Raw genomic sequence first — 24,689 nt, 5'->3', positions numbered from 1 at the left:
TTACCAATGCTTGTGAAAATGCAGTGATCTTTCTAAAAAGATGCATGAAAAAATATACAAACTCTAGGAATAAGCTGAAGATTGCTGAAAGGCATGGTATCTACACGTTGTAAGTTCAAAACTACCTGTTAACCTGCAGCACTGAGGGCCTGCAAACAACATCTATACCAAAGAAGAGTACAGTAACTTCCCCAGCTAGGTTTGCACACTTTTCAGTCTGAATGTATGACAGTGCTGCTATTTTGATTGGAGCTCCTCAGGTCTCAAAGCTCTGACTGTAATTATGGCTGAATCAAACAAAACTTTCAAGATTTAATTATAGTCTGAATGCAATGGTAACTCTTCAGAAGAGAAGATTTTTAGAGAAATTTAACTGTTATTCATATTAAATGCTGCACAGACCAATAATAGAGAACATTGAGGAAACAGAGTAAGGTTTACATTAAGGAGAAATCCAAATCAGCCTCACCTCGACAGCCTGCAGATTCCCAGTGTGTAGGCACACTAGTTTTTACATTACTTCCTGGCAAATGGCTGATTAGTTCCTCTGGAAAGTCAGTTTGTGTTGCAGAAGTAGTGGTATGTCTGGGAGCAGCAGCATTATTGTTATTTGTTGTATTGACTTGCACTTGATTGATTTCTTTTATCACCTGCTCATATGATGGTGGAAGCTACAAAATAGACAAATATTAATGTACATCCAGATATGATCCTTTAAAAAAAAGCCACCATATAAATTTAAAACCACTAAATTAACATATGCAGAGGAAAAGAACACTGTCATAAAATCTTCTATTCAATGTGATGAAAGCCTAAGCAAACAAAAACTCTGTTCCCCTCTTAATTTGCTTTTTACTTTGTAAATCAAACACACCTCACATAAATTCATGCTCACCTCAGCTGGAATACGTTCATTTCTTCTCCACTGAGCATGAGATGACGCAGAAGGGAATCCTAATCCCTGAGGAGTGACAGGGTTTGCACCTGGAAACCAGGAGGATGGCCGGAGGGGTTCAGCAGCAACTATTGTAATTTCAGGACGCCTGGAAATGAAGGCAAAGGAGAATAATTATCTAAAACATTTAAAAATAGTTCTTTTAAGTAAAAAACTCCAAGGTTTTCTTTTCATGGGAAATCAAAATAGCCCAGGTCTTTTTGATATAAACAAAGATAGTTTTCCATGACTTAAAAGCAACTTACTTGACCTTTCTAACAAACACACTTGGGCTTCTATTCAGAGCACCTAATTAAATGCCTAAGCCAGAAAGTAGGTTTATTGGCTTCAGTGAAATAATTTACATGCTTAAAGTACTTAAACACAAGTGTAACTCAATTAGATGGCAGAAGTCTTAGTCTTCATGGGATAATGAGAAGTAATCATGTGCTTGCCCTCAGCCTGCTACAGTGTGAAAACAGTAGGTAGTTAAAACTGCTTCTGGCTGGCTACCTAAAAACTTGTGTGTCCTCAGACCTCAAGGGAAACCTCTCACCGTGCTTAAGTGAGGCAGAAGCAGCCTCACGAAGCCTTTGGGACAGGGCCTCTTTGCTTACAGCATCAAGTACACCAGGGACTTCCGTGACAGTGAAGGCCCCATAGGTACTACCCTTGGTTTATTGCTGTACCAGCTGCTTCAGAGCATAAGCTGCAGGGATGGCCCACGTTCCCAGACCATGGCTCCCAGAGCACCACTGATCCAGCTGGAGTCTCACACAACATACACTTTGAAAAGGGAGTTTTGTGAGTAGACGACGCATCTGCTTACAGAAGGGTCTGCCAGCTAACAGAAATAAAACTGCAGAAGCGTAACTCCTAAAACTATTGTAAAAACAATTAAAAAAAAAAAGAAGGGTACAGTTCCTTCACATCTAAAATAATGGCAGATTCAGTTCACCAGCTATCCAGGCTGATGACCTCCTTTCTCAGTGCCCTTTGAGCAACTGAAAGGAAGCCTGAAAGTGTGCTTATTTTCATTGTGAAATGATCCTGTAAATAGATGTCAGGAGAAGAAAACAGTTCTGCAGAGGTTTGACGGTTGGTTGCATTCTCTTTTTGAAGACACAAAAAAAGTTGATGAGAAAACTCCTCAAACTCTTAACCTACCTTGTGCTTAAGAATCATGGTATTTCTATTTTATTCCAAGTCTAGTTTATTTTTAAACACACTAAGGATAGAGAAAAGGAAAAAAAAATAATCTAGAGGAGACCTAACTGCAATATAAATAACGGCATCATACCTTCTATCCCTCTGTTGTTCACTATGGCTAGAGGTCCGAGAAGCTATTCAAAGAAAAGAAACAAAAGTTTTGAAAAGGTTAAAACACACTGTCACAGGAACATAATGAGGATAATAGCAGAGCTCTTACCAATCCACTATCAACGACACAGAGAACACCAAGTATCTGATCATAAATTCCAGATTTTAAGAGCGGCCAAGTTTAAAAAAAAATTATTTGCATTAAATATGAGAAGCTTTTAACACATTTAGGGTGCAGTTTCATAATCATTTAAAGTCACTCTGTGTCCAAGTTACCACCAAGAGAGATTGTCATGTCTCCTGTATTCTTCCTTGCCCCATGTTCTTGCATTCTGCATTGTGTTAAGAAAAGTTGAAACTTTTTTTTTCCTTAGTTAAAACAATGCATGAATAAAGCAACAAGAAGTGTTAAACATGTCTGACTTTTCCTTTTGATGGATCATTTCTGAGATGTTCTCTTTAATCTTTGTTTAATGTCTCTGTTTTTATAGATGGGAAAGGCACTAAGGCACAGAATCTAAGAAGGTATTTCACCCTCCTTTACATAAAAAGAAAAAATGAAATGTTCCAGCTAGATATTTGTTAAAGTTTAATCACTTGTGGATTAAAAGTTAGAAATATTTCTCTTATTTTCAAACCATGTGTTTGAGTTACATAAAACAAGCAAATCCTGACGCCTTCATTTTTCTAGTTTTGCCATATTTACATTCAAATAATTTTTTTTTCAATGGCCACATTATATTTTCATTTGGATTTCCTTAGAGAAAAAAGAAAATTATCCAAGGGACAAAGTTTTGCATAGCAAGTGCAATTCAGGAAGTGGTAGAATGTCATTGTGCAACAGCCGACATTGTGCTGTCCCTGTCCCGTGCCACCACAGCACCATTAGCCAAAATCAGCCAAGCACACTTGATCCAAGTTGCAGAGTGTTGTGTCACACATACCTCTTCGAGAGGGCATTTTGGATGTGCACTATTCATGAGTGCTAAAGGAAAAAAAGAAGGGGTTACAGAAGACAAAGAGGAGGTGAAAGAGAACAAACTGAGGCTTCAGAGTGCCAGAAACCACGATCAAATGGGTTAGTCATGCAAGGATAGTGCATGTGCCAGTGTTGCAAGGAGCCAACTGTAATGTCTATTAACAAATAGTGCCTTAAAAATGAAAATAAAATTAGATTTTATTTCTAGCTGCATGTCAATTTTAACAGTGACTCTTCAGAAGTTTCCCTTGCAATAAATTAACCATGAAGACTATAAATGAACATGGAAATGTCCACTGTATGGCTCAACAAGGAACCACTGTACGAATGAGGAGAGGGAAATCAAATCTCTTTGAATGCTTTTTTAGCTTAAAATCATGGTTTATTTGGGTCTGCCCTTTTTACCTTCCAAAAGTAATGGTTTACACACTGACGAGTTGATACAGATGCAAAAAAGGCTGGGATCTCATAATTTATACTCTCACCTGTCAAAGAGCTATGGGCAGGCAAGTTGAACCCAGTAAGAGGTACACCTCTTACCAAACTTTTGGGTATGACTGCACATCTGCTAAACGAGTTCTGTAAAAAGTGTTTGGTTAAGATAAGTAAATATAAATCCCCTGCACCTCATCTTCACTTTCTTCTTCAGACATCTTACCACAGCATTGATCTAATACACACATTGGAAGAAAAAAACTCAAACTGAATCAAATCAACCAAACCCAAGATCACTTTAGGAAAGAGGATGGAAGAAAGTGTTTGTTTGGTAAATGTATTCAATACAAAGGCTTGGGTTATAGCTGAATTACAATGATAAGGGTGTGAGAAATAAAACCTAATTAATAAGGAATGTAAAACTGAATTGATAAACCTGTCACCTAATTCCATTATTTCTTCACGACTAAGTAAATTCTACATGCTGTTTTCTCCTGTGAGATTCTAAACCTGCTTCTATTTATCAAAATTACTAAAACAAATAGGAAAAACCTAAAAGCAGTTTGAAATACCTTTTTCATTTCTTAACATAGGTCAAAAAAAATGCACTGAGGTATTTATGCAATCCATCAAACTCCAAATTTCAAGTGAAAACAACACATTTACAATATTTATATAAAATAACACTTTACTAGTAGATATAAATATGTCTCCTTAAAAGGACTTATATCCAAGCCATCACATATGTTTTCAGAATGTGCTCATTCTGCTTGGAAAAAAAAATCTCCCAGGCATTTATGGAATCAAGTTACTTCCATGTGTATAAACATTTAATATAAACATTTATTTTTTAATGACACTGACAAAGTTCTTTCCTCCTTCCATCAACATCTCCTCTCTTTTTGCTGTCACATTCTTTTTAAAACCCCACTTTTAGAACATGTTTTTTTCTGGAAGCTCTTTAGAGGATTTAAATCCACAGCAGAAGCAGAGGCGAAATCAACTGCATCTTCTGCTCTCACGTATTCCACAAATGCTAGACAAAAGAAAATATAAACTTTCCAAACAATCCTTGCCCCCAGACTTGCAGGGGGTTTATTCCTTTACCATTTCAAACAAAAGAATTTAAATCAAAAAGTGTATGAAAGAAGACACGAATTGGTAAAATATGGTACACACCTGAGTTAAAAACACAAGAGAAAAACCTGCAGCTATTTTTCTGGCCTTGTGGTCTTTCAATCTTCTAAGTCTATACTTTATTCCCTTTGTGGATTGCCTTGAAAAAGCATGCTACTAATTTTCGCCTCATATTTCAAATTATGACAGCTTTAAGATTTGAAAAACCTTTCTTCCATCAGGGGAGTCAGTGGAAATGTATTTCAGTGCTGGCTGGTACACTGGCAACTGAAAACAGTTGGATTCTCAACTTCTACACTAAGAAATGCTCAGGGTGAGAATTACTGACTTTTCTAGAAGATTATGCTTAGGGGTATTTAAATAAAAGGTAAGCAAAGAAGTTACAGAAGGCGTGGGAGAGGAAAATCTCAGTGTATAAAATCCCCACTTCTTCACCTTATAACTTTTTTGGTCTTGGGTGGGGAAAAAAATCAAATCAACCCATAAAATTGTCACTATTTATTTCTGGTAGTGTCAACGTGGCACTTTATTAGTGTCAATGAGGCATCTAAATGTGTTTAACCTAGTATAATAGAATTTAAACAAGGATTAATGGTAATACTGTAAATAGAGGCCAGATCAGTGACTTACAGATTCATTTTCTGTACATTTCTTACAAGCATTACTTAGTGGGCTTTTATCCATTATTTTTAAAAGTGCAGAGGTAAAGGGTACTCTATTTGTGCTGTATACTTATGTTTCAAATATTTGTCCTCTACTGTTTCTCTGGGTCCTACTGTTCAAGTGCAGTTTATATGTCACTCATATTTGAAACACATTAAGATTATGGTGCAGGGGGGCATTTTAAGCAATGGGATCAAAATGCCTGTGTAAGTACAACAACCATTACACCACAAGCTTATAAACTTTGATGCTACAGACAAGCTGGAGGCAACAGAAGTCTGATATGCAGATATGAGCCTTTGGAAAAGAGCTGAACTAGAATTTACAGTATTTCAGGCAACTTTTTTAGGCAATATAGAGGCAACTGAAGTTAATTCAAGGATTTGCTCAGAGATAACGTTCTGCTGTGAGCTTTGAGTGCTTCCACAATATGTACACTGCATAACAATATTTGCATGCTCTCTTTGCATAGCAAATCTCTATGAAATACTGAACAGTTTTGTCATTGCAGAGTGCTTTAAAAGCAAGTTTCATTTTGCATTAGATTGGAAACATAACCTCAAATAGCCCAAGTCTTTCTACAAGGATGATGTGTACCAATATTTAAAACCACACCTTCTTTGAATTCTTTGTAACACCAGGCTAGACATTTCTGCCACCAATCCTATAAAATATGTAGACTATTAGACTGAGAAGTTATTTATTTCCCTATATATATGCCTAGGAATGAAGTTTATTCATTATATTGCAAGGAGAGTCTCCAGAGTGGGCAAACACTCCCTCCCTTCCCTACAAAGTAATCCACTTGGAAGAGCTGACAGAAAAGTCCCATGCAAGAGGCCATGCTTGTAGTCCTTGCAGTATCAAAGTTGTTACATGGTTGCAGAGGTCCTTCTTCAGGGAACACTAAAAGGATCAGATAATCAAGCCAAAACCAGAAAAAAAAATATTTAATTTTGCCCAAGATCTGATTAGACTATTTCTGTAGATGTGGAGGTTCAAACTAATTAAAACTTTTCATGCATCTCTGAAGTAAGAGAGTTGAAGTTTTGCTCCAAAACTGTTTCTTGGCACAAGAGGGAGGTCTTGCTCCTTTTCTCCTAGTTCTGTTTCCAGGCACCTCAGGGAAATGTTAGGTTGTCTGATTTTAGAGCTGGGCTGATTTAATGCTTGAATGTAGCTAAAGAGATGGTGATGCCCAATTCCCCTTCCAAACATGGATTTTTGTCTCCTCCTGAATGAACATTAGCACTCATATGACCTCACAGTGAGTTCAGAGTGTTAAATGAAAAAAATAAGCACTATCTGCACACTTTTTGTCCTGTTTAATCTCCTTTAACCTGCTCATCTTGGGTTCAGACCACCAGCAGCACAGGGGAAGGAACGTGCCACCTCCAAAAGCAGTCTCTACTTCCTGCCTCTGCTTCCTGGTTCCAGTGCTCTGTGCAGCATCAGGAAGGGAACTGATCAAAAAAATAACAGGGGGTAACAGGGATTCCTCTTCCCACCCCCAGTGAGGTCATATGCCCTTTTCACAGCTGATCTAACTGCTGGGCTCCAAGAGGCTGGCATTGCTGCTGAATAAAATCTTCGTAACTACACCCTGTAGTTTCACTCAAATGGGACAATCACAATTTATGAAGGCACTTCACTCCTACCTACACCTTTACGTGGGCTGTATGTTTCTGCCTCTGCACCATTCCCTGCACTATGCCAGCCCAAATGTTTGTGCAGATGGGGAAGAGAATGAGGTCACGGAATTGATCTGGTTGGGAAAATATGGGAGCCAAAAGAATCTAGGAAGCCCCCAAACAAAACAAACAAAAATTAAAAACAAACAAAACCCACAGCCAAAAATGGCTGCAAAACTGCCAAATGGAAAGCCACAGCCTCAGAGTGCATACAAGCTGTCACACGTCCTTCATTCAGCCACATATTTGCTTAGGACAGAATGAGAATAGAACAAGCCTACAGGTTATTTCAACATTTTAGGGTAAGAGACTTGCTTCCGTAGCCCTGCTCCTTAACAACACCCTGCTCTGGATGAGTGGAGAAGTGAGTGAAAACACTGTTCCCCTTTGTCTCACTGCTGCAGCACTTGGCTTGCCTCTTTTTACTTTCTTTGGCATTCCTGTGCATGTTGCTGCGCTGGCGTCGATGGGAATAGTTTGGCTGATTTCAGTGGGAGCTGGGTTAAGTGGTGTGTCCTGGCCTGAGACCATCATGAAAAATCCTAGGGTAACTTTTTTGAAGAGCTGAGATTAAAAGACTACTCCTGAGCAGATCTCACGTTCACATGCTTGCTTTGTTCTAGTTACGTTGGGTTCTTTTCTGAATTCTATGGAACGATCAAACAACTGAAAATGACACCACCTTTCTGTGCAGAGTTGTAGTCAGGGTGACAAAGGAAAACAAATCCTCCTTCTCTTCAGCCACAAGACAGACTTCTCAATACAAAGTGATATACAGCATTGTCCACAGGTGGGTAAGTTGAAACTCTGTACATACTTACCACGTTTCTTGAAAATTTGAGAATAACAACCCACAGAAGCTTTGATTAAGAAATAAAGAAAGATTTCTAATTCCTTTAGGGAAATACACTTTTCTAGATAATACCAAAGCTTTTCCAGATTAATGTCAAGGGGAGTTAGGAATTATTGTGTCTATTTTAATTTAGGTCAATTCACAGGATTGGTTACTGGTATACAAAGAACTATAGTTTCATATACAATGCCTTGCTATGTGCATGGATTTTTTTTTTCTAGCTTATTATCTGAATAATTCACATGGTACTTATACTTCATCATAGCTATTCACATATTAATATTAATAAGTAAATAGCACATGAGCCACAGATTCCTGACTAGATTTTTACTTGATTATGCCTCAAGACAAAGTATCATTTGCTACTATATTTTAAAATACACAGATATCAAATGCCTAATGATCTCCTAGATGGTGTCTCACTTAGGCAAGGTACTGGGGCTTAGGCAGTCTGAATCAATTTCTGACTCCACCACAAAAGGCCCTCTGTGATCTGGTGCTCTCTGTTTTCCAGTTTCCATCCATAGCAGCAACAGCACAGATAAAGTGCTGCATTTTAACTACAGCATCATGCAGACTTGCTCTGAGTAAAGCTTTCATGATGTCCTTTCACTACCTCCAATGCAATCCATACTAATGAGTCCCTGACTAATAGGTCCAGGAGAAACAGATCAGTAGTACATACACTAATTTATTTTTCCCCACAGCAGAATCCTTAGGGTTGTTTCATTAATATGAAATTGGAGTCCTGGACAGACAGAAAGTAAAAATGAAAAGTGGAAGAAAGAAGCAGCATAAAATACTTTGAAAGATGTAGCTGAAGAAATTCTCTGCCTGGAAATATCATAAGCAGGGAAAAGGGAAACGGAGTTAAATGATGAAATCGAGGAAGAAGAGCTTGGACTCTCATTCAAGATTTATAAACAATTTTTTCTTTTCCAAAATAAGCCCATTACATGAGTATAATCCTGTCACCGGTACAGTCAATGACCAGTTGCTGCAGATTTCTACTAAAATAAAACAATCTTCTGTTTTGTCAAGTGAACCAAAAATTGGCATATGTAACCCAAAGCTCTTCAGAGATGGATCACATCTGTGCACAGATGCATTAGTGGACAAATAAGAGAATGTTACTAACTGGAAATAAGGAACAGCCCATCAGCAAAGCAAAAAGATGGTCTAAAAACAAGAAGAGAGAGAAAAATTATAGACCCCCAGAGCCTGCTAGCTACTTTGTTTTCACATACAAAGTTAAACAGTTACTAAAAATGAAGATGTATCAATCTTACAATATTATAGTTTTCAAGAAATAGGAAAAGTAGACTTACATCTCTTGATTGCTGCTCTTATGGATGACAAAGGTCCTTGGCTTAATGGAGGAAAAAAAATCATTACAATGTGGTTAATGTCTCGAAGAGGAAACAACTAAGTAACATCATGCAGAAATTCCCCGTATATTTTAAAGGGTCTGCCAAGCTCAGTTTTCCCCTACGTTGTTATCGTACAAAAACTTATCCAAAACTCCCGAAGTAAACAACCATACCCAACCCCTTCTAACGAAAACCAGGTTACAGTTTAGCTTCAAGACTCTGCAAAGATAGAAAGCTTATTATTAAATCCATTATTTCTCTCAATTGTGCATTGAAGTTCACGTTCTGTTTCCTGTGGGTGTGTATATTCGCAGATTCTAAGCATTTAATGACTCAACATTCTCAGAAATAAATAAAACTTACACAGCCAAGTAAAAACTTACAGCCTCTTTGCTAAATATTTTTAACAATTACTTAACAATTTGTCTTCTCTTTCAGTCGAGATAGCATTTTTCAGTAATAACTTGGTGGGTGGGGTTAGGCAGGAAGACAACATGACCAAACATTTGTTGATGCACAAGGATAGAAAAATGTTTCCTTTTGCCAACTCATCTGTTTTCTTGGTAAGACTAAGGTTTCTGATGCTTCTCTTCAGAATGTCTTATTTAACAGACACAGCAGTCCTTACTATTTTTGCAGGTAAAAATCAAATTTAATTTGGGATTACCACTTTCAGAAACATTGCTAACTTGAAGAATATGGTACCTCTACTTTGTGCAAAGCTACAGAGGAGATAAAAAACCCCAAACAAACACAACAAACAACTAGTTCAGAAAAAAATGTTTTTTTCCTCTTTTTTCTTTTTTTTTTTTTTTTACCAAAAGAGGTAAAGAATACTTATTGGTGAGAAACTTCTGGAAGTGCTGAATAGTCTTTTTAAAGGTTGACAATAAATAGACTATATCTAATTCAAATTAATACAATATTCTAATTACAACACAAAGGTATACTATCAGCCTTTTCCAGAAACATTCTACCACCAGCCTTCATCAGCAGTAGAATGTTAGTACAGGGAGGGCATTAGCATTTTAACTCTGCTCTCTCTCTGACTGCAACAGGCAGTGCAGCACACCAACTCTGTCAGGGCTCAGTTTAGCTCCACATGCACATGATAGCTGCAATTACTCCAGTGGGATGAGGAACAGGGGGAATTGGAGGAGAGAAGAAAGAGACAGTCAAAAAGGATGTGGATGAAAAACGTCCTCCCTCTACAGTCATTCTGGAGACTAATTAAGACTAGAAATGCATGTTGCTCTGATTGAACTGTTTTCTGAAATAGTCTGGCTACTCTAGGATAAACAATGCCTGTTTGTCTGGTTTCAGAAACAGTTCAAATGTGGCTTGGCCCCAATCCACACTGCTAGCAAAGCTGCATTAGAAAACATTTCTATCAGTCATATTTCACTCTGCATTCTCAGCAGAAAAGGGTTCTAATTTTCCTTCAAAGTGTCTCATCATAATAGAGCCTTATCTTTAAGAAACACTTTCAGTTGTGTGTTCCTCACAGATGTACCCCAGACTCCCTTTTTAATTCTTCGTATCTGAAGTCTCTTGCTTTTGGATGTTCATTTTTGAAGCTTTATTCTTCTGCTTTCATTTCTGTTTATAACTACAACTTTTAAGGTTTTAATTTAATCATATTTAGTATCATACTGGAAGGACACCGAAGTCTGGTAACATGAATCTAAAATCTTCTGGAGCAGTAATAACTTTCTATACTCAGAATTCAAGATTTACCTAAGTTTTATAGGCAGAAATTAGAAAATCTATAAAGTGTGCATATTCAAGTATCAGTAAGAATGAAAAGGAACATGTTAAGTTTCTTTCTTCCACTAGCAAAAGCCCTTTGACCCACTGCGATTTGCCTCGGAATCTGATAAGCACTTTCATACACAAGCAAGTATTTTTGGCTAGAAATCATAGGAGTCATCATGCAGACACAAGTTTGAGCTTTCCATGTGACATGAGGACCAAAAGAATATAGAAAACATTTTTAAAATCAAAATGCAAAGAACAAAGATGCAGAACCTCTCATGAAACCAACCTAGTGAAGTTGAAGCATGGATATATCAAGAGCAAGGCAGTTCAAGTATGCAACTACTTGTGTAATTTAGAACCCAAGATAATATGGTTCTGTTAGAAAATTTATGAGCTCACAGGCAAAACAAGCCATTAACAGACAGTTCTTCTTTTCCACTTTCCATTAACAGGTCACCCATCAACAACCTTTTGGTAAAGCACTACATTTCCTGTCCCAAGGAGAGTTTCATTCACATCTAGCTTACAATTATTTCAACCCTTTAAAAACTTGGAAATGAGAGGGGATGCATTATTTTTTTTTCGCATGAAGCCCTGTAAAGGAACTGCAAGCTTCATAACTTTGTTACATATTAAACCCCAGTAACTTAAATAAGATGCTGTTCTTGAGGTAACTGGTGATTTTGCCCATACCTTATGCTGAGCTAATCCCTTCCTGCTCCACAAGCAACAATTTCTGAACTCTTACCCTGTCTTGCAAAGAGAGAAGTGATAAGGTTGCTAATCCCCGCCTCTGTTCTGCAGTTAATGACATGTTTTCTCTCAAGCCATCCAAATAATTAACATAATCAAATCAAATTTAATTCTCCTATTTGATGAGGTAGGAGCTGCACCAATTACTATACTGCATGGTCCTTGCCTCTTTCCCACCTCCCCCTCCTGTCCATAAGGCATGGCAATGAACCACAGCGCAGAGAAAATCCTCACAAACACACATGCTGAGGAAAAAATTAATACACATGGGACCAGGATCAGAGTCCTGGTCCCAGTGTGACTCCCCTAACAGACCTGAGGGGACAGTGTGCCAACAACTAGCCCCTGGGGGTGGGGGACAGCAGCTCCTTTGTCGCCCTGCAATGTACACAAGCAAAGTCCAAACTTATGTTGCTGGAAGAAAACAGTGCAGAAGTTTCAGAGCATTTAAGACTGATAAACATTAGCTCCAACAACACCACAGTCATATCTAATATGGAACAAGTAAAGATGCAAACCATTCATCTCCATCCCCCCCCTCCCCAGTTTAGCATGCAGGAGAGCAATTCCTCTCACATCTGCACATTTATCCTAGACCTTGCTCACTGTTAATTTAAAGCACAAACTTTGTTTCATTTCCAGCTATGGCAGAAGCTTTGTTGAGCTTCCCCTGCCAGCCCCTCAAAACCCACCTCTGTCTGGTCCTTCGTGCACCCAGACAACCCCAGTCAGTAGGTTCAGAGGGGATCTGTAAGCTGCTGTGCCTGCTATGCTGAAAGCAGTTGGGTACTTTAAGTCAGCAGTAATATGAAAAGGGCCCCATGGGTCACCATGTCTGAAAGATAAAGAACATGGAGTGGTGTGTTTGAAGCTGTTAAACACCTACTCCCTCTTCCTTGGCAGGCTTTACTCTGGGTTTCAAGGACGGGTTTTCTAAATATAAACACCTGAGGAAAATGCTTCAAAAGCCTATTTTAGGTCTGTGCATTAGGGAAATAAAATTGCCACAAACTAGACTGGTCAAAGAGCTGTAAACTCTTTTTTTAGCAGAGTAAGTGCAACTACTGTGCATAAACCAGGGTCTCTCCCTCATTAGGGGCTCTGCTTCAACACTTACTTGACTGAGCAGTGTGTCTCTTCAAACGCAACTCCAGTGCAGCTACAGTGTTTCTCAAAGGCCCGCTCCTGCGGGGTGACTCCTGACCCAACACAGCGACTGGGGGAGTATCACTCACCTCCACAGTCCCTGCAGAGCTGAGGAGGGGAGGTGCTGTTTAAGTGGAATAAAGCTCAAATCACACAGGCATCTTTGAGCAAGCAGGCAGGGATTTGTGTCTGCCCGGAGCAGGACAGCTACCTAAGCAAAGAGGCCAGGAAGTTCTGGACTACCTGTTTCCGGAGCAGCAGCATCTCCAGCTCAGCCAAGGGCACCCCACAGACACATTCCCACCAGCTGGCTGACGGTGAGGCAGCTCTGCTTCTGAGCACAAACAGGCAGAGGAGTGCTGGACTTTGCCTACCTCTGGAGAGCACAGGCAGGAGTGGCAGGTAACTGCTCCCTTCCTGCCTGTGAGCATAACCACAAACACCTAGAGAAGGTCTCCCCCAGCTATCTACAGTCTTCTGCTCCACAGGCTGTAGTACTGCTTGGGATACAAAAGACTTCCCAAGCTATCATCCTGTCTCAGCATCTCTCCTTCATCTACCTCCATCACTCTCCTAATGGCTTGCACAGGATTCTCTGCAGGAATTGGGCACTCCTCCATATTGCCTGCTCCCTTTATCAGAACCAGGACCTTTGGTTTATTTATCTAAACTGACATAACCATGAATATTCTACAGGAAAACTGATTGCATCGCTTTCAGACATCACTCTAGAAATACACAAAAGCCTGGAGGGAAAAAAAAGAGGTAACAAAAAAATAATGAAAAAGAATGTTCACTTGTTCTAAAATATTAATATTCTGAAGCATCTATTCCAAAGTCTCAAAATTTACCCTTTACGTCAAGTTACATGAACGTTTCATACAGTATCAGTCCTTAGGTTCACATACCCATGTAAAAGTTCAATGTATTTCTAATTATGATGGTTATTGACCCTGTCTTACACACACACACACGCAGAGTAGAAAGAACTAAAATGTTGCTATTTTTAATGTCTTGTGACTTCTTTGAATGTGAGCCAAGAATTTTAAAATAGCTAATGCTGAAATTACTGTGAAGTAAAACACTAGTTTAATAAAAGGCATCATATATTCCTCTCAGTTACTTTAGAAATCATGCCACCTTTATAACAGCCAGTATACTACAGTGGAACATTTTAAAAACTTATTAGAAGACATTCGAAATACAAAATGTTTAAAACGTCACCTAAATGATTTCACTGCAGACTGAGTCACAGAAAGACGTTAATAATTTTATAGCTAAATTGAGGGCGGTGCAAAAGATCAGATTTATCACCACTTGCAGACCAAAGTCAGATCTATTAGTTCAACCAAAAAGCTCCTAAAGCGAGAACAGAAGACTCACAACTATCCCAAATTCATGATGTGGGTGCAGTAGACAGAACTGTGTTAATCCTGTGGATTAAATAAATCTACACTGAAAATGTATCCACATGATCAGCCTCTTCAATGCCTCCACTGCAGAGGAGTCCCAGTCCCCCAGCTGATATGTGTAAATTCACTCACATGGCACATGGAGCCCAGGTGTAGTTTCCCCATTAGTGTAAGAGAAGTGGACGCTGCGTAGCCAATAGTCCCACCTGCCCCAACATCACCATTTCCACCAGCTTTCTTTTGTTGGTGCTGGTATGGTCACAAGTCTGCTGGATCAGCCATGTGATTTTGTTAACAGCAAAGAATCCCATCCCAAATACCCTGATTAGTTTTCAGCCAGACAGGCCAACTGCTCCAGCTGGCTGCAGAGCCACACAAGCATCAGGGTGGCACTGGAGAAGCGATGGGAGCAGACAGACAGGCAGGCCAGCAGCAGTCCTTGGGGTAAGCAGCTCAGCCTCTACTCACAAAAACAAACCTTAAGTCTATGACTCTGCAGCTAATCTGACAGCAAATCACCAAATGCTGGTTATGTTTCATGTCAGCTGTTCTTCTCATCCTTCAGTATCGGTTTGTTATCAAAAAACTCTTTCATTTTTTTTCCTGTTAGTGTTGGTCATCCATATTGGCCCACTAGGAGATCAGACAGGTACTAGAAAAACACAGTTGGCAGCAGCCTGGCACCACAGTGGTCTTTCTGTAAAATCAAGGTGCACTTGCACGTTCTCTGCTAAATCATGGGGTATTGTCATGGCCCTGTGGGTACAAGAGGCTAATGAAGATCTAGTCACCTAAGAAATCACATGCTCAATAGTACGGATCTGGTAATCTATGAAATTAAGACCTACCCTCCTAATAATTTTATCTCTCTCTTGGGTCCAGCCCCAAAAGCAAGTAATCCTGAACCAGTAATTAAGTCCAGCGACAATTCAATCCTCATCAATATGCTGAGGATGTCTGCTTCTGCATCACTTAATGAATGCCGCAACTGCGACTTCCCGCTGTCTGGACAAGTGAGGATGTAGTTAAGAAGCAGCTAAAATCCAGCTGCTCCGCTAATTAAAACAGCTCACGTTGATCAGCATAGGGAAATCCTTCCAGGAATTGCTCTCTAGCTGTTTCTTCAACCACTTATTACATATTCATGTGCCTGTCACTGTCATACTTGGGGATTGTATTTCAGCAACTGAACCTTCAATTTTAAGGCAGAACACAGGCAGGAAGTCAAAGCAAATCATGGCAGCAGATGATAACATTTCACACTTTGATTCCCACAGCAACCTAGAAGTCATGAGGTTACAACAGCTTCCACACTTAATAACACAGCTTAGATCTTAAAGCTGAAACATCTCCCAAATTTTTTGTCAATCTGAGTCACTCAGCTTGTGTGCAGCCTGAACTAACTCTCTCCTGATCCAGAGCTACAGATACACCAGCTAGATTTCCATGAGCATTTTCTTTCAGTCAACAACCTGAGCTGAACTGCTCCTTGCCCCACAATGGCTGTACAAACACGTGCATTCCAGAAAGGCAAATCCTTAGACCATGATTCAGGTCATGCTCAGTCTTTATTGTATATTGACTGATTCTAGCTCACAATAAAATGTACATGACAAGAAGACTTTGGCCTTCCTGGAACAGCTAAAAAGATTCCCTGCTATGCCATCTATCAACATATTTTTACTCACTGCTGTGATAAGCCTGCTTGCATGTTTTGACTGAAATCAGTAAATAGTATTTATGCTTTAATAACAATTTAACCTTGATAGTAAATAATTATAGCAGTAGAAAGCACTTATAATTGTAATAATAGCATAATAGCAATGTAGCACTGCAAATGTAAATGTAAGTATTACTGAATTGTCATAGTGATAAGTGACAGGATATTTGGGCCCAGAGAGCAATATATTCAGACACAAAAGTAAGGGTTAAAAAATGGAAGGGAAGAACTGGCTCTTTTAGATACAATAATTTAGCTGTAAACTGCAGCTTCTTCTGATGGAAATTCTTTACCACTAAAAGTCTTATGTAGTTTCTGCACTTGCACATGGGGAAAGATGACAGTGCCCTACTTTTACAGTTAAAGAGTACAAATCAGAGCTTATTTCTGAAAAATGGTGCTTTGATTCAATTATTTGCAGTTACATTTCAGTCAGTAAATCAAAGCCCTCTCTAGCCACTGACAGGACATTTTGCTTGCTTCATACCCTTCTGTACATCAAATACAACCTGGTGGCTGAATGAGCTCCAGAACCTTTGTAATTGGCATCACAGATGAATAAAACCCGGTTTAATCATGAAGGATGGAGCAGGACAAAGGAATAAAGAAAACATGTAGATCTGGATCTACAGGATTCAAGATATCTTTACAGGACTTTGACTATTATGAAGTAGGGATATTAGATTTTCTTCAAATAGTTTCTATATTTTATAGAACATATAAGTATAGCATTAAGATTAAAGTTTTGTAAAGGGGAAAAGTGGTATGTTAATGTCTTCATCTGACTAGAAGAAACATTAATAATGATTACTAACAAAACAGATAATATTTACTTTGCAGCAGTGAGTATCTTAAAACCCTACTGAATCAGTTATCTGCTGATAAGCAAAGAGAAAACAATAGGGGATGGGTGGGGAAAAATCACCCAAAGAAATTAAAAGATTTGGGCTGGCCTTATGAAAACACAGAGGCTGAGAAGCTTTTGAATAGAATAAAGCAGAGCATGGCTCCAGAGAAGAACAAGGAGAAACTAAAGGGTGTTGACTGCAAGGGCGAGAACTCAGCAGGACCCAGAGGATGTAGATGCTGGGGGTGAGGAATCCAGCAGAGAAAGCTCAGGTGCTTGCAAGTATACAGACTTCAAAGACATCAGAGCAGTAATCAGACTGAAGGAACAAGGCATAGGTGTTTCTTATTTTGCCTAGATCTGTTTGTTTCCTGTGTAAAAATAATCTGTAAAATACAGGCCTGTTTGCTTCAATTATTGTGCATCCTTTAAGGAGGAAACTAGAGTATAAGGAAGGAGTTCCTGGGGAACCTTAAGGCATCTAAGGCCTGAGACAGGAGTCTCACTTCCCAGGAACAGTACCAAATAGTTTCTACACTCAGCAGCTGAAACAGTATCTGGATCCTGTCTAGTCAGAGATTAACAGCACATGATTCAAGCACTGTAATACAAAAGCCAGCCATTTGAGAAGTACCTAAAATGTAAAGTTCAACCTAACCCCTAGAACGGGGATTATGAGAAGTGTTCAGTGCTGGTGTGATCTCAGTGCCAAAAAAGCAGTTGAGCACCTTTGAGAATTTCAAAGTTCAACAACTGCAAATGCTGAGCTCTTTGACAAGTCCATTCCATAGGCTTTCTGTGCTCCTTCAGTCTAATTCAACTTCTTCATAGGTCAACCAAGTCAAATAAGCAGCAGGAAATGTGCTGGAGGTTAAGCTTTAGTTGAGTGAGGAAATAAAAGAAATTCTCTCATTGTTTTAATTATAGATGCGTGTTGAGAGCAAGGGCATTTCTTGTGAAGGGACAGTCTACAAGACAGAAATAATAATACATATGCATCAAACATAGTGAAGTCTTAATTCAGTGCTTAAAATGAGAAACAAAAAATCAAAAACCCCTCCACAGCGTAAATGTGAACCAACAGCCAAAAGATGTGCTTAAGAACAGTCCAAGGTCATCTGTATAAAGAAACATATTGGCTTCAAACTGGCCATTTATACTTATAAATAAATCATGTAACAAGCAGCAGAAATGCTAATTTTCAACCCTCCCACATTAAAGCCTCACAAAAGTAAAACTATCTTCATGTGTGATTGCATCTTGTTCCAATGTACAGCTGACTCACCCAGTTACACCCTATAGTCCATGACACCCATGAACTTATAACAGTGGCCCTTACAGAATGCACAGTGCACAGAAATTGTGAAATAAAATCTCATAACCACACCCTTCACTGGACCTGTCTTTCCAGAAAGTGGCCTGCATGCAGCTCACTCAGAGAAATGGCATGTTTGCCTATATACTCTTCCCCTGCCCTTCCTGAAATGCTTCCTTTTCTTCTATACCACAGGTATGGACAGAGCTTTTGGATACAAAATACAGAAAATGATTCACCAGAAACTTGCACTACACAACAACAAACCATACATTCATATATCTGTAGGTCTGCAATGTTAACCTCTGAATTTAAATTTGACCTTAAACTTCAGTCCCTTTTAGACATTCTCAATGATCCAGCATCGCTGAGATTAAGCTCAACCATTCCTGAAGATATGCATCAAAGATTACATTTCAAGTCTTTTAATTCTGATTGTACAAGGATCCTGGTAAGGTACAGTCTATAGGTGAAGTTAATACCTTTGCTAGCCCAAGCTGGGGAAAAGCAACCAACTTTACACATACTCTAATTCTTTTGCAAGGGTGAAATAGAAGCATCAACCAAGAGAGACAAAGAGCTCTGTCGATTTGTAGGAGTGATTTTAAAACCACACCTACAAAACCTGCATCTATCCCACACTGCAAAACCCTGACAGGTGGGAAGAGCACTGAATTTGCTGTAAGAACACTCAGCATACCTACCTCAACAACCGAGAGAAGGTCTTTAACCTCTTGGGACACTTCTCCAGTGAAACAGATGTCATCTTTGAGGAAGTCACCAAGCAAACGTACTACAAGACAAAAGGAACTTCCTCCACCCTCAGTCATATATCCTGGCTGTCTTACAACATCATAGACCTCAAATTATATGGCAAATCAGTAAATACTGCAGCCTCTAATGGATGATTATAGCTTGGAAGAAATAATCACTATCATCACCTTTTGCCACTCAACTACATTTAGCTTCAGAAACAAAACACCTTGTAGAACAGATTGAACCAGACCTTGCTGGAGCAACAGCCATAAGAAATACCTTGCTGAAACATTACACAGCCACAGAAATCAATGCCCCTCCCTCACTTGTATCCCTCAAACACATGGCTCTATCACATGCTCCTCCATGCACTTCAATCAATACACCATATGTCATCAGGTAAATTAGGCAGAGGAAATTAAAGAGCCACAAAGTATCAGCCTGCAGAGGTGACTGAAAAAACAAAAAAAACAGGGATCAGTGGGGTTACCCTTCTCTCATAACAATCACTTAATCTCTGACCTCTAACCCTTTATCCCTAATATTTACAAAGACAGGCATAGAAAATAAATTTTACTTCTTTTTTTTTCAATTTCCAGTGCAGCTTAAAGGCTCTGGATTCAGATAACATAAGTAGGTAATGTCTCTAACCTCCACTATAAGGGATGCCCTTAATTCCAAAGGTAGTAAATCATTCCTGTCCTTTTTCTCATGTCAGTCAACAACCTTGTCTCCTTCTCCCCTTGCTAACATGCCTCTGCACCTCCAAAAGTAATAGTGACCTTTTCCTTAACTGACTCATGGATTAATATGATCTATTTAAAACCTGGAAAATAGCATTTTAACTTTCTCAAGAAGCAGCAAAGCTATAGGGAACAACAACTCAGTCTCTTACACCACAGAATATAGAAAGCTTTACATAAAACTAGCAGACACCAAGCTCAAAAGAGCCAAAGAGACTTTTCAACATGCAACATGAGGTTAAGCTGTGGCACTGCTTGCCATGACACACTAGAGGTGCTAAAAGTATATATGAATTCCAAAAAACCTAAAGAAAACCCATTGTTGCCTAATAAATACAAAACATCACCTCTCTCAGAGGCCACAAGCCACACAAATCTGGGTGCTGACAGAATGCATGGATACTTTCCAGTGAATGCTCGTTTCTTCCTTATCTTCCTCATTAGGCTTCTACTTCATACAAAAGCAAAGACAGAATAAGAATACTGGTCTGCTCCATAAAGGCCATTTTATACCCTCAGGTGTCTTTCAGGACAACTTGTCAGACAGGCCCAACAGGCAGACAGGATGCATGATATCGAGGACTCCCTGCCCTCTCTCCACCTGGCTGAACACTGCAACTTAAGGGATAGGGGGCAATGCCAACAAGTTCCTGTCCAGCATAGCAGGCACATCTCCTCTGTGACTGCTCCCCCTTCCCAGATGTCCTCACACAACAGGTATGAGGTTCTGCAAGTGGAACCAAACAGTAAAAAAGACAATGGTTCATCCAGCATGGAGGTGTTGTCGAAATGAAGTCAGTCTATGCCCTGTGACAGAACTGCTTCCATAAAGAGAAAAAGATGGGTCACTGTCCCTTCTGAAGGGAACAGAAGGCTCCTTATGCAGACTGGACCCACTTCTTAGGGAAGTCTGTTGCCTCCCTGGGGCCTGGGTTAAAGATGTGAAGAGAAAGCTTCGTGCCCTAAATACCACCCTCGGATTATTATCCATTATTGATTTTTCAAATAGGTAGGGATGAAGTTGCAACTGTGGGCAATAAAGAGAGACTTCAGGGCCTTCAGATGACTGGTTAAGGGATCAGAAGACCAAGTAGTGCTCTCCTCTATCCTTCCTGTTGCAAGAAATGATGAGGGAAGAAATGGGAAGAGCCAGTAAATCAATACCTGGCTCTAAACCTGGTGTCACCAGCAGAATTTTGTGGATTTTGATTATGGGTTGGTCTACACCATACCCAGCCTGCTGGTGACAGATGAGGTACACCTGTCTCAAAGGGGGAAAAGGATCTTCACACAGGATGTTAGCAGGGCTCACTGAGAGAGCTTTAACCTAGACTTGAAGGAGGAAACTGATAAAACCAGCTCACTAGAGATAAGCTCATCAGTGTTTGAGGGACAGTGTGCTAACAAGGTCCTTCAGTCTGGGTTGTCAGTGGAGGTTGGAGATGGAGATCCATGCAGCAGCAAAGATGAAAGGGTTATTGATGTGTCAGAAAGCATAGAAGTGTCTGAGAAACTCAGGGCTTCTCCTCCTCAAAAGGTGATGGGATTCATAGTCCAACAGAAGTGGATCTACACCAATGCCCACATCATGGGCAACAAACAGGAAGAACTGGAAGCCACCATCCAGCAGTAAACCTATGACATAGAAGCCATCACAGGAACATGGTGAGATGACTCGCACAACTGGAGTGCTGCAATGGATGGCTATGAACACTTCAGAAGGGATAGGCAAGGAAGGAGAGGCAGTGGTGTATATTAGGGAGTGTTTTGATTGTCGAGAGCTAATGATGGTGATTATACAGTTGAGTGAATCAGGGGGAAGGCCAACAAGGCAAATATCATGGTGGGAGTCTGTTACAGAACACCCAACCAGAGTGAAGAGGCAGATTAAATATTCTATAAGCAGCTAGGAGAAGTCTCATGATCACAAGCCCTTGTTCTCAGGGGGGACTTCAACTTACCAGATGTCTGCTGGAAATATAATACAGCAGAGAGGAAACAGTGCAGGAGGTTCCTGGAGCATGTTGCAGATAACTTCCTGACACAGCTGGTAAGTGAGCCAACTAGGGAAGGTCCCACTGGACCTCTCTGTGAACAGAGAAGGACTGGTGGGTGATGTGATGGTTGGAGGCTGTCTCGAGCTCAGTGATCATGAAATGATCAGTTTTAAATTCTCAGGAAGTAAGGAGGGGGGTGAGCAGCACTGCCACCTTGGACTTCCAGAGAGCAGCCTTTGACCTGAGACTGGTTTAGAGAGTCCCTTGGGAGACAGTCCTGAAGAGTAAGGAAGGTGATCAGGAGTAGTCAGCATGGATTCAATAAACATAAATCATGCTTGACCAACCTGATTGCCTTCTACAATGAAACAACCATCTGGATGGATGGAGGGAGAGCAGTGGATTTTGCCTACCTCGACTTCAGCAAGGCTTTCAACACTGTCTCCTCACAGGCAAACTCAGGAAGTATGGACTGGATGAGTAGATAGTAAGGTGGACTGAGAACTGGTTGAATGGCAAATCCCAGAAGGTCACAATCAATGGCACAGGGCCTAGTTGGAAGCCTGTCACTAGTGATGTCCCCCGAGGTTCAATACTGGGCCCAGCATTGCTTAACTTACCCATCGATGACTTTGATGAAGGGGTAGAGGCCTCCTCAGCAAGTATGCTGATGAAACAAGGCTGGGAGAAGTGGCTGATATCCCAGAGTGCTGTGCAGCCCTTCAGAAGGGCCTCAACAGGCTGGAGGGATGGGCAAAAAAGAACTGTCTGAAATCCAACAAAGGCAAATGCAGGGTCCTGCACCTGCGGAGGAATAACCCCAGGCACCAGTACAGGCTGGGGGCTGACTTGCTAGAAAGCAGCTCTGCAGAGAAGGACCTGGGAATCCTGGTAGACAACAAGCTGTCCATGAGCCAGCAGTGCGACCCTGTGGCCAAGAAGGCCAACGGTATCCTGGCCTGTATCAGAGACAGTGTGGTCAGCAGGACCAGAGCAGTGACTGTCCACCTGTACTGCTGAGGCTGCACCTCGAGTCCTGTGTCCAGTTTTGGGCCCCTCATTACAAGACAGATATTGACATGCTGGAGCATGTCCAGAGAAGGGCATCGGAGCTGGCGAAGAGTCTGCGGCACAAGTTATGAGGAGTGGCTGAGGGAGCTGGGGTTGTTTAGCCTGGAGAAAAGCAGGCTCAGGGAGATCTTACTGCTCTCTACAACCACCTGAAAGGAGGTTGTAGCAAGGTGGGGATCTGTCTCTCCAAAGTAACAAGCACTAAGACAAGAAGAAATGCTTCAAGTTACACCAGAGAACTGTGTTGCCATTTCAGATCTGTCCTTGATGGAAAAAAACCAAATAATGTTATTAACAGAAAGCTTTGCTAGTCATCATAATAAAGTTCATTTAACAGAACACATTTCCTTGTCAACAGCCTTAGAAGGAAGAAGATAGACTGAGCAAATAACCTTCTGTCCTATACACCAGTAAGGTGTGGTGAGAAAGCCTCTCTTGCAGCTGCCATTAATGTACTTGTTCCATGATATTGTTCTCTTTCTTTGTAGTTGTCCAACCTTCACCTGTCAGGAGCTTTACATGCTTCTAGCTATTCATGGACCTAGTATTTTAGAAGGGGCGGTGGAAACAAGGTAATAAAACAACATAACCATCTTAAAAACAGTTGTCCAAAGAAACTGTGCTCTTGGGAGAGGAAGGAAACTTCCTGACCTGGTTCAATCACAAAACGAGGTCAGGATTGTTTGAACTAATACTGTATTCATAAAATCATGGAATCTTCAAGGTTGGAAGAGACTTTTAAGATCATCAAGTCCAACTGTCAACCCAGAATTATCACTGTACCCCCTAAACCACTAAATCATTATCACCCAGTGCCAGGTCCAGACACCTCTTAAACACCTTCAGAGATGGTGACTCCACCACCTCCCTGGGCAACCTATTCCAATGCCTGACTATCCTAACAGTGAAATTTTTTTTCTAATAACTAATCTGAATCTCCCTGTCTCAGCTTTAGGCCATTTCCACATCTCCTCTTACTGCAGGCACAGTAAAAGAGACTGGCCCCCACCTCACTCCTTTCAGCTTCTAATACTAGATAGATGATAGATACTAGATACTAATGTGTAAGGGAATGGGGAAGCAGAAGTCCAGATGAAACGAAATATAAAAATTATTATAGCTAACGCAAAGCTGTTTCTTTCCACTAAGCATTTATCCCAAGAAAAAATATTGCCTAATATAATACGTGACATCACTGATGTACCTCTTTCGCTTGAACTAGATATTATGCTTTAGATCAAAAGAGAGATTTAACAAAGTAATCATTGTTTGTGGTTGGAACACCATGATTAGATCTGGACCTTCTCTTTAATTAGAAGTCAAACTTTGCCTCAAGCCTCAGGAGATGGCAAAGTCCACTATACCCAGAACACATCACAAACCTCTTGTAACAATGCTCCCAAGATTAAGATGCAGCCATGCATACTTATAAAGACCATACTTATATGAATACTTTCCACATTTAGGGGTGTGTCACCTAATTTCAGTCCTCTGTAGCAAGGGACCCTCCTGTGACCTGAAGGGCCCTGCTGGTGACCTGCCTTGGTTGTAGCCTCCAAGGCAACATCAACATGACTTTTCGTACCACTGAACCTTAGTTCTCTTCTTGAAGCTGAAATAGCTGGAACAGATGCAAAAGCAGCTCATTGTTGTCTACACTAAGGGCTAGTACTAGCTCAGTTGAGCCTGTGATTTGCCACAGATGGCCAAAACCAGGACAAATACTGTATGTAAACAGGGCCTAAATTCAAATGGTGATATCTGTACTAAGCAAAATATTGCTTCTGAA

General features: G+C 40.2%; 1 protein-coding gene across 3 annotated transcripts in view; it reads right to left on the bottom strand.

Annotated features, from left to right (window-relative positions):
* SH3D19 (SH3 domain containing 19) overlaps positions 1-24,689 on the bottom strand; it is an 86,959-nt gene that overhangs the window by 32,519 nt on the left and 29,751 nt on the right. For 2 of the 3 annotated variants that reach the window (XM_029961762.1, XM_029961766.1), the window contains exons 3-6: positions 9,341-9,381; positions 2,235-2,277; positions 896-1,043; positions 470-671 (exon numbers count right to left, since the gene is read on the bottom strand). In XM_029961762.1, coding sequence (XP_029817622.1) covers positions 470-671; positions 896-1,043; positions 2,235-2,277; positions 9,341-9,381 — 434 coding nt within the window. Of the gene's footprint in view, positions 1-469; positions 672-895; positions 1,044-2,234; positions 2,278-3,198; positions 3,240-9,340; positions 9,382-24,689 lie in introns of all 3 variants that reach the window. The other variant, XM_018071835.2, reaches the window with a different exon arrangement.

This window comes from Manacus vitellinus, unplaced genomic scaffold (assembly GCF_001715985.3).
Source record: "Manacus vitellinus isolate BGI_N305 unplaced genomic scaffold, ASM171598v3 scaffold_0_pilon, whole genome shotgun sequence".
In the NCBI taxonomy this organism is placed as follows: Eukaryota; Metazoa; Chordata; class Aves; order Passeriformes; family Pipridae; genus Manacus; species Manacus vitellinus.
This window is presented reverse-complemented; position numbering and strand designations above follow the sequence as displayed.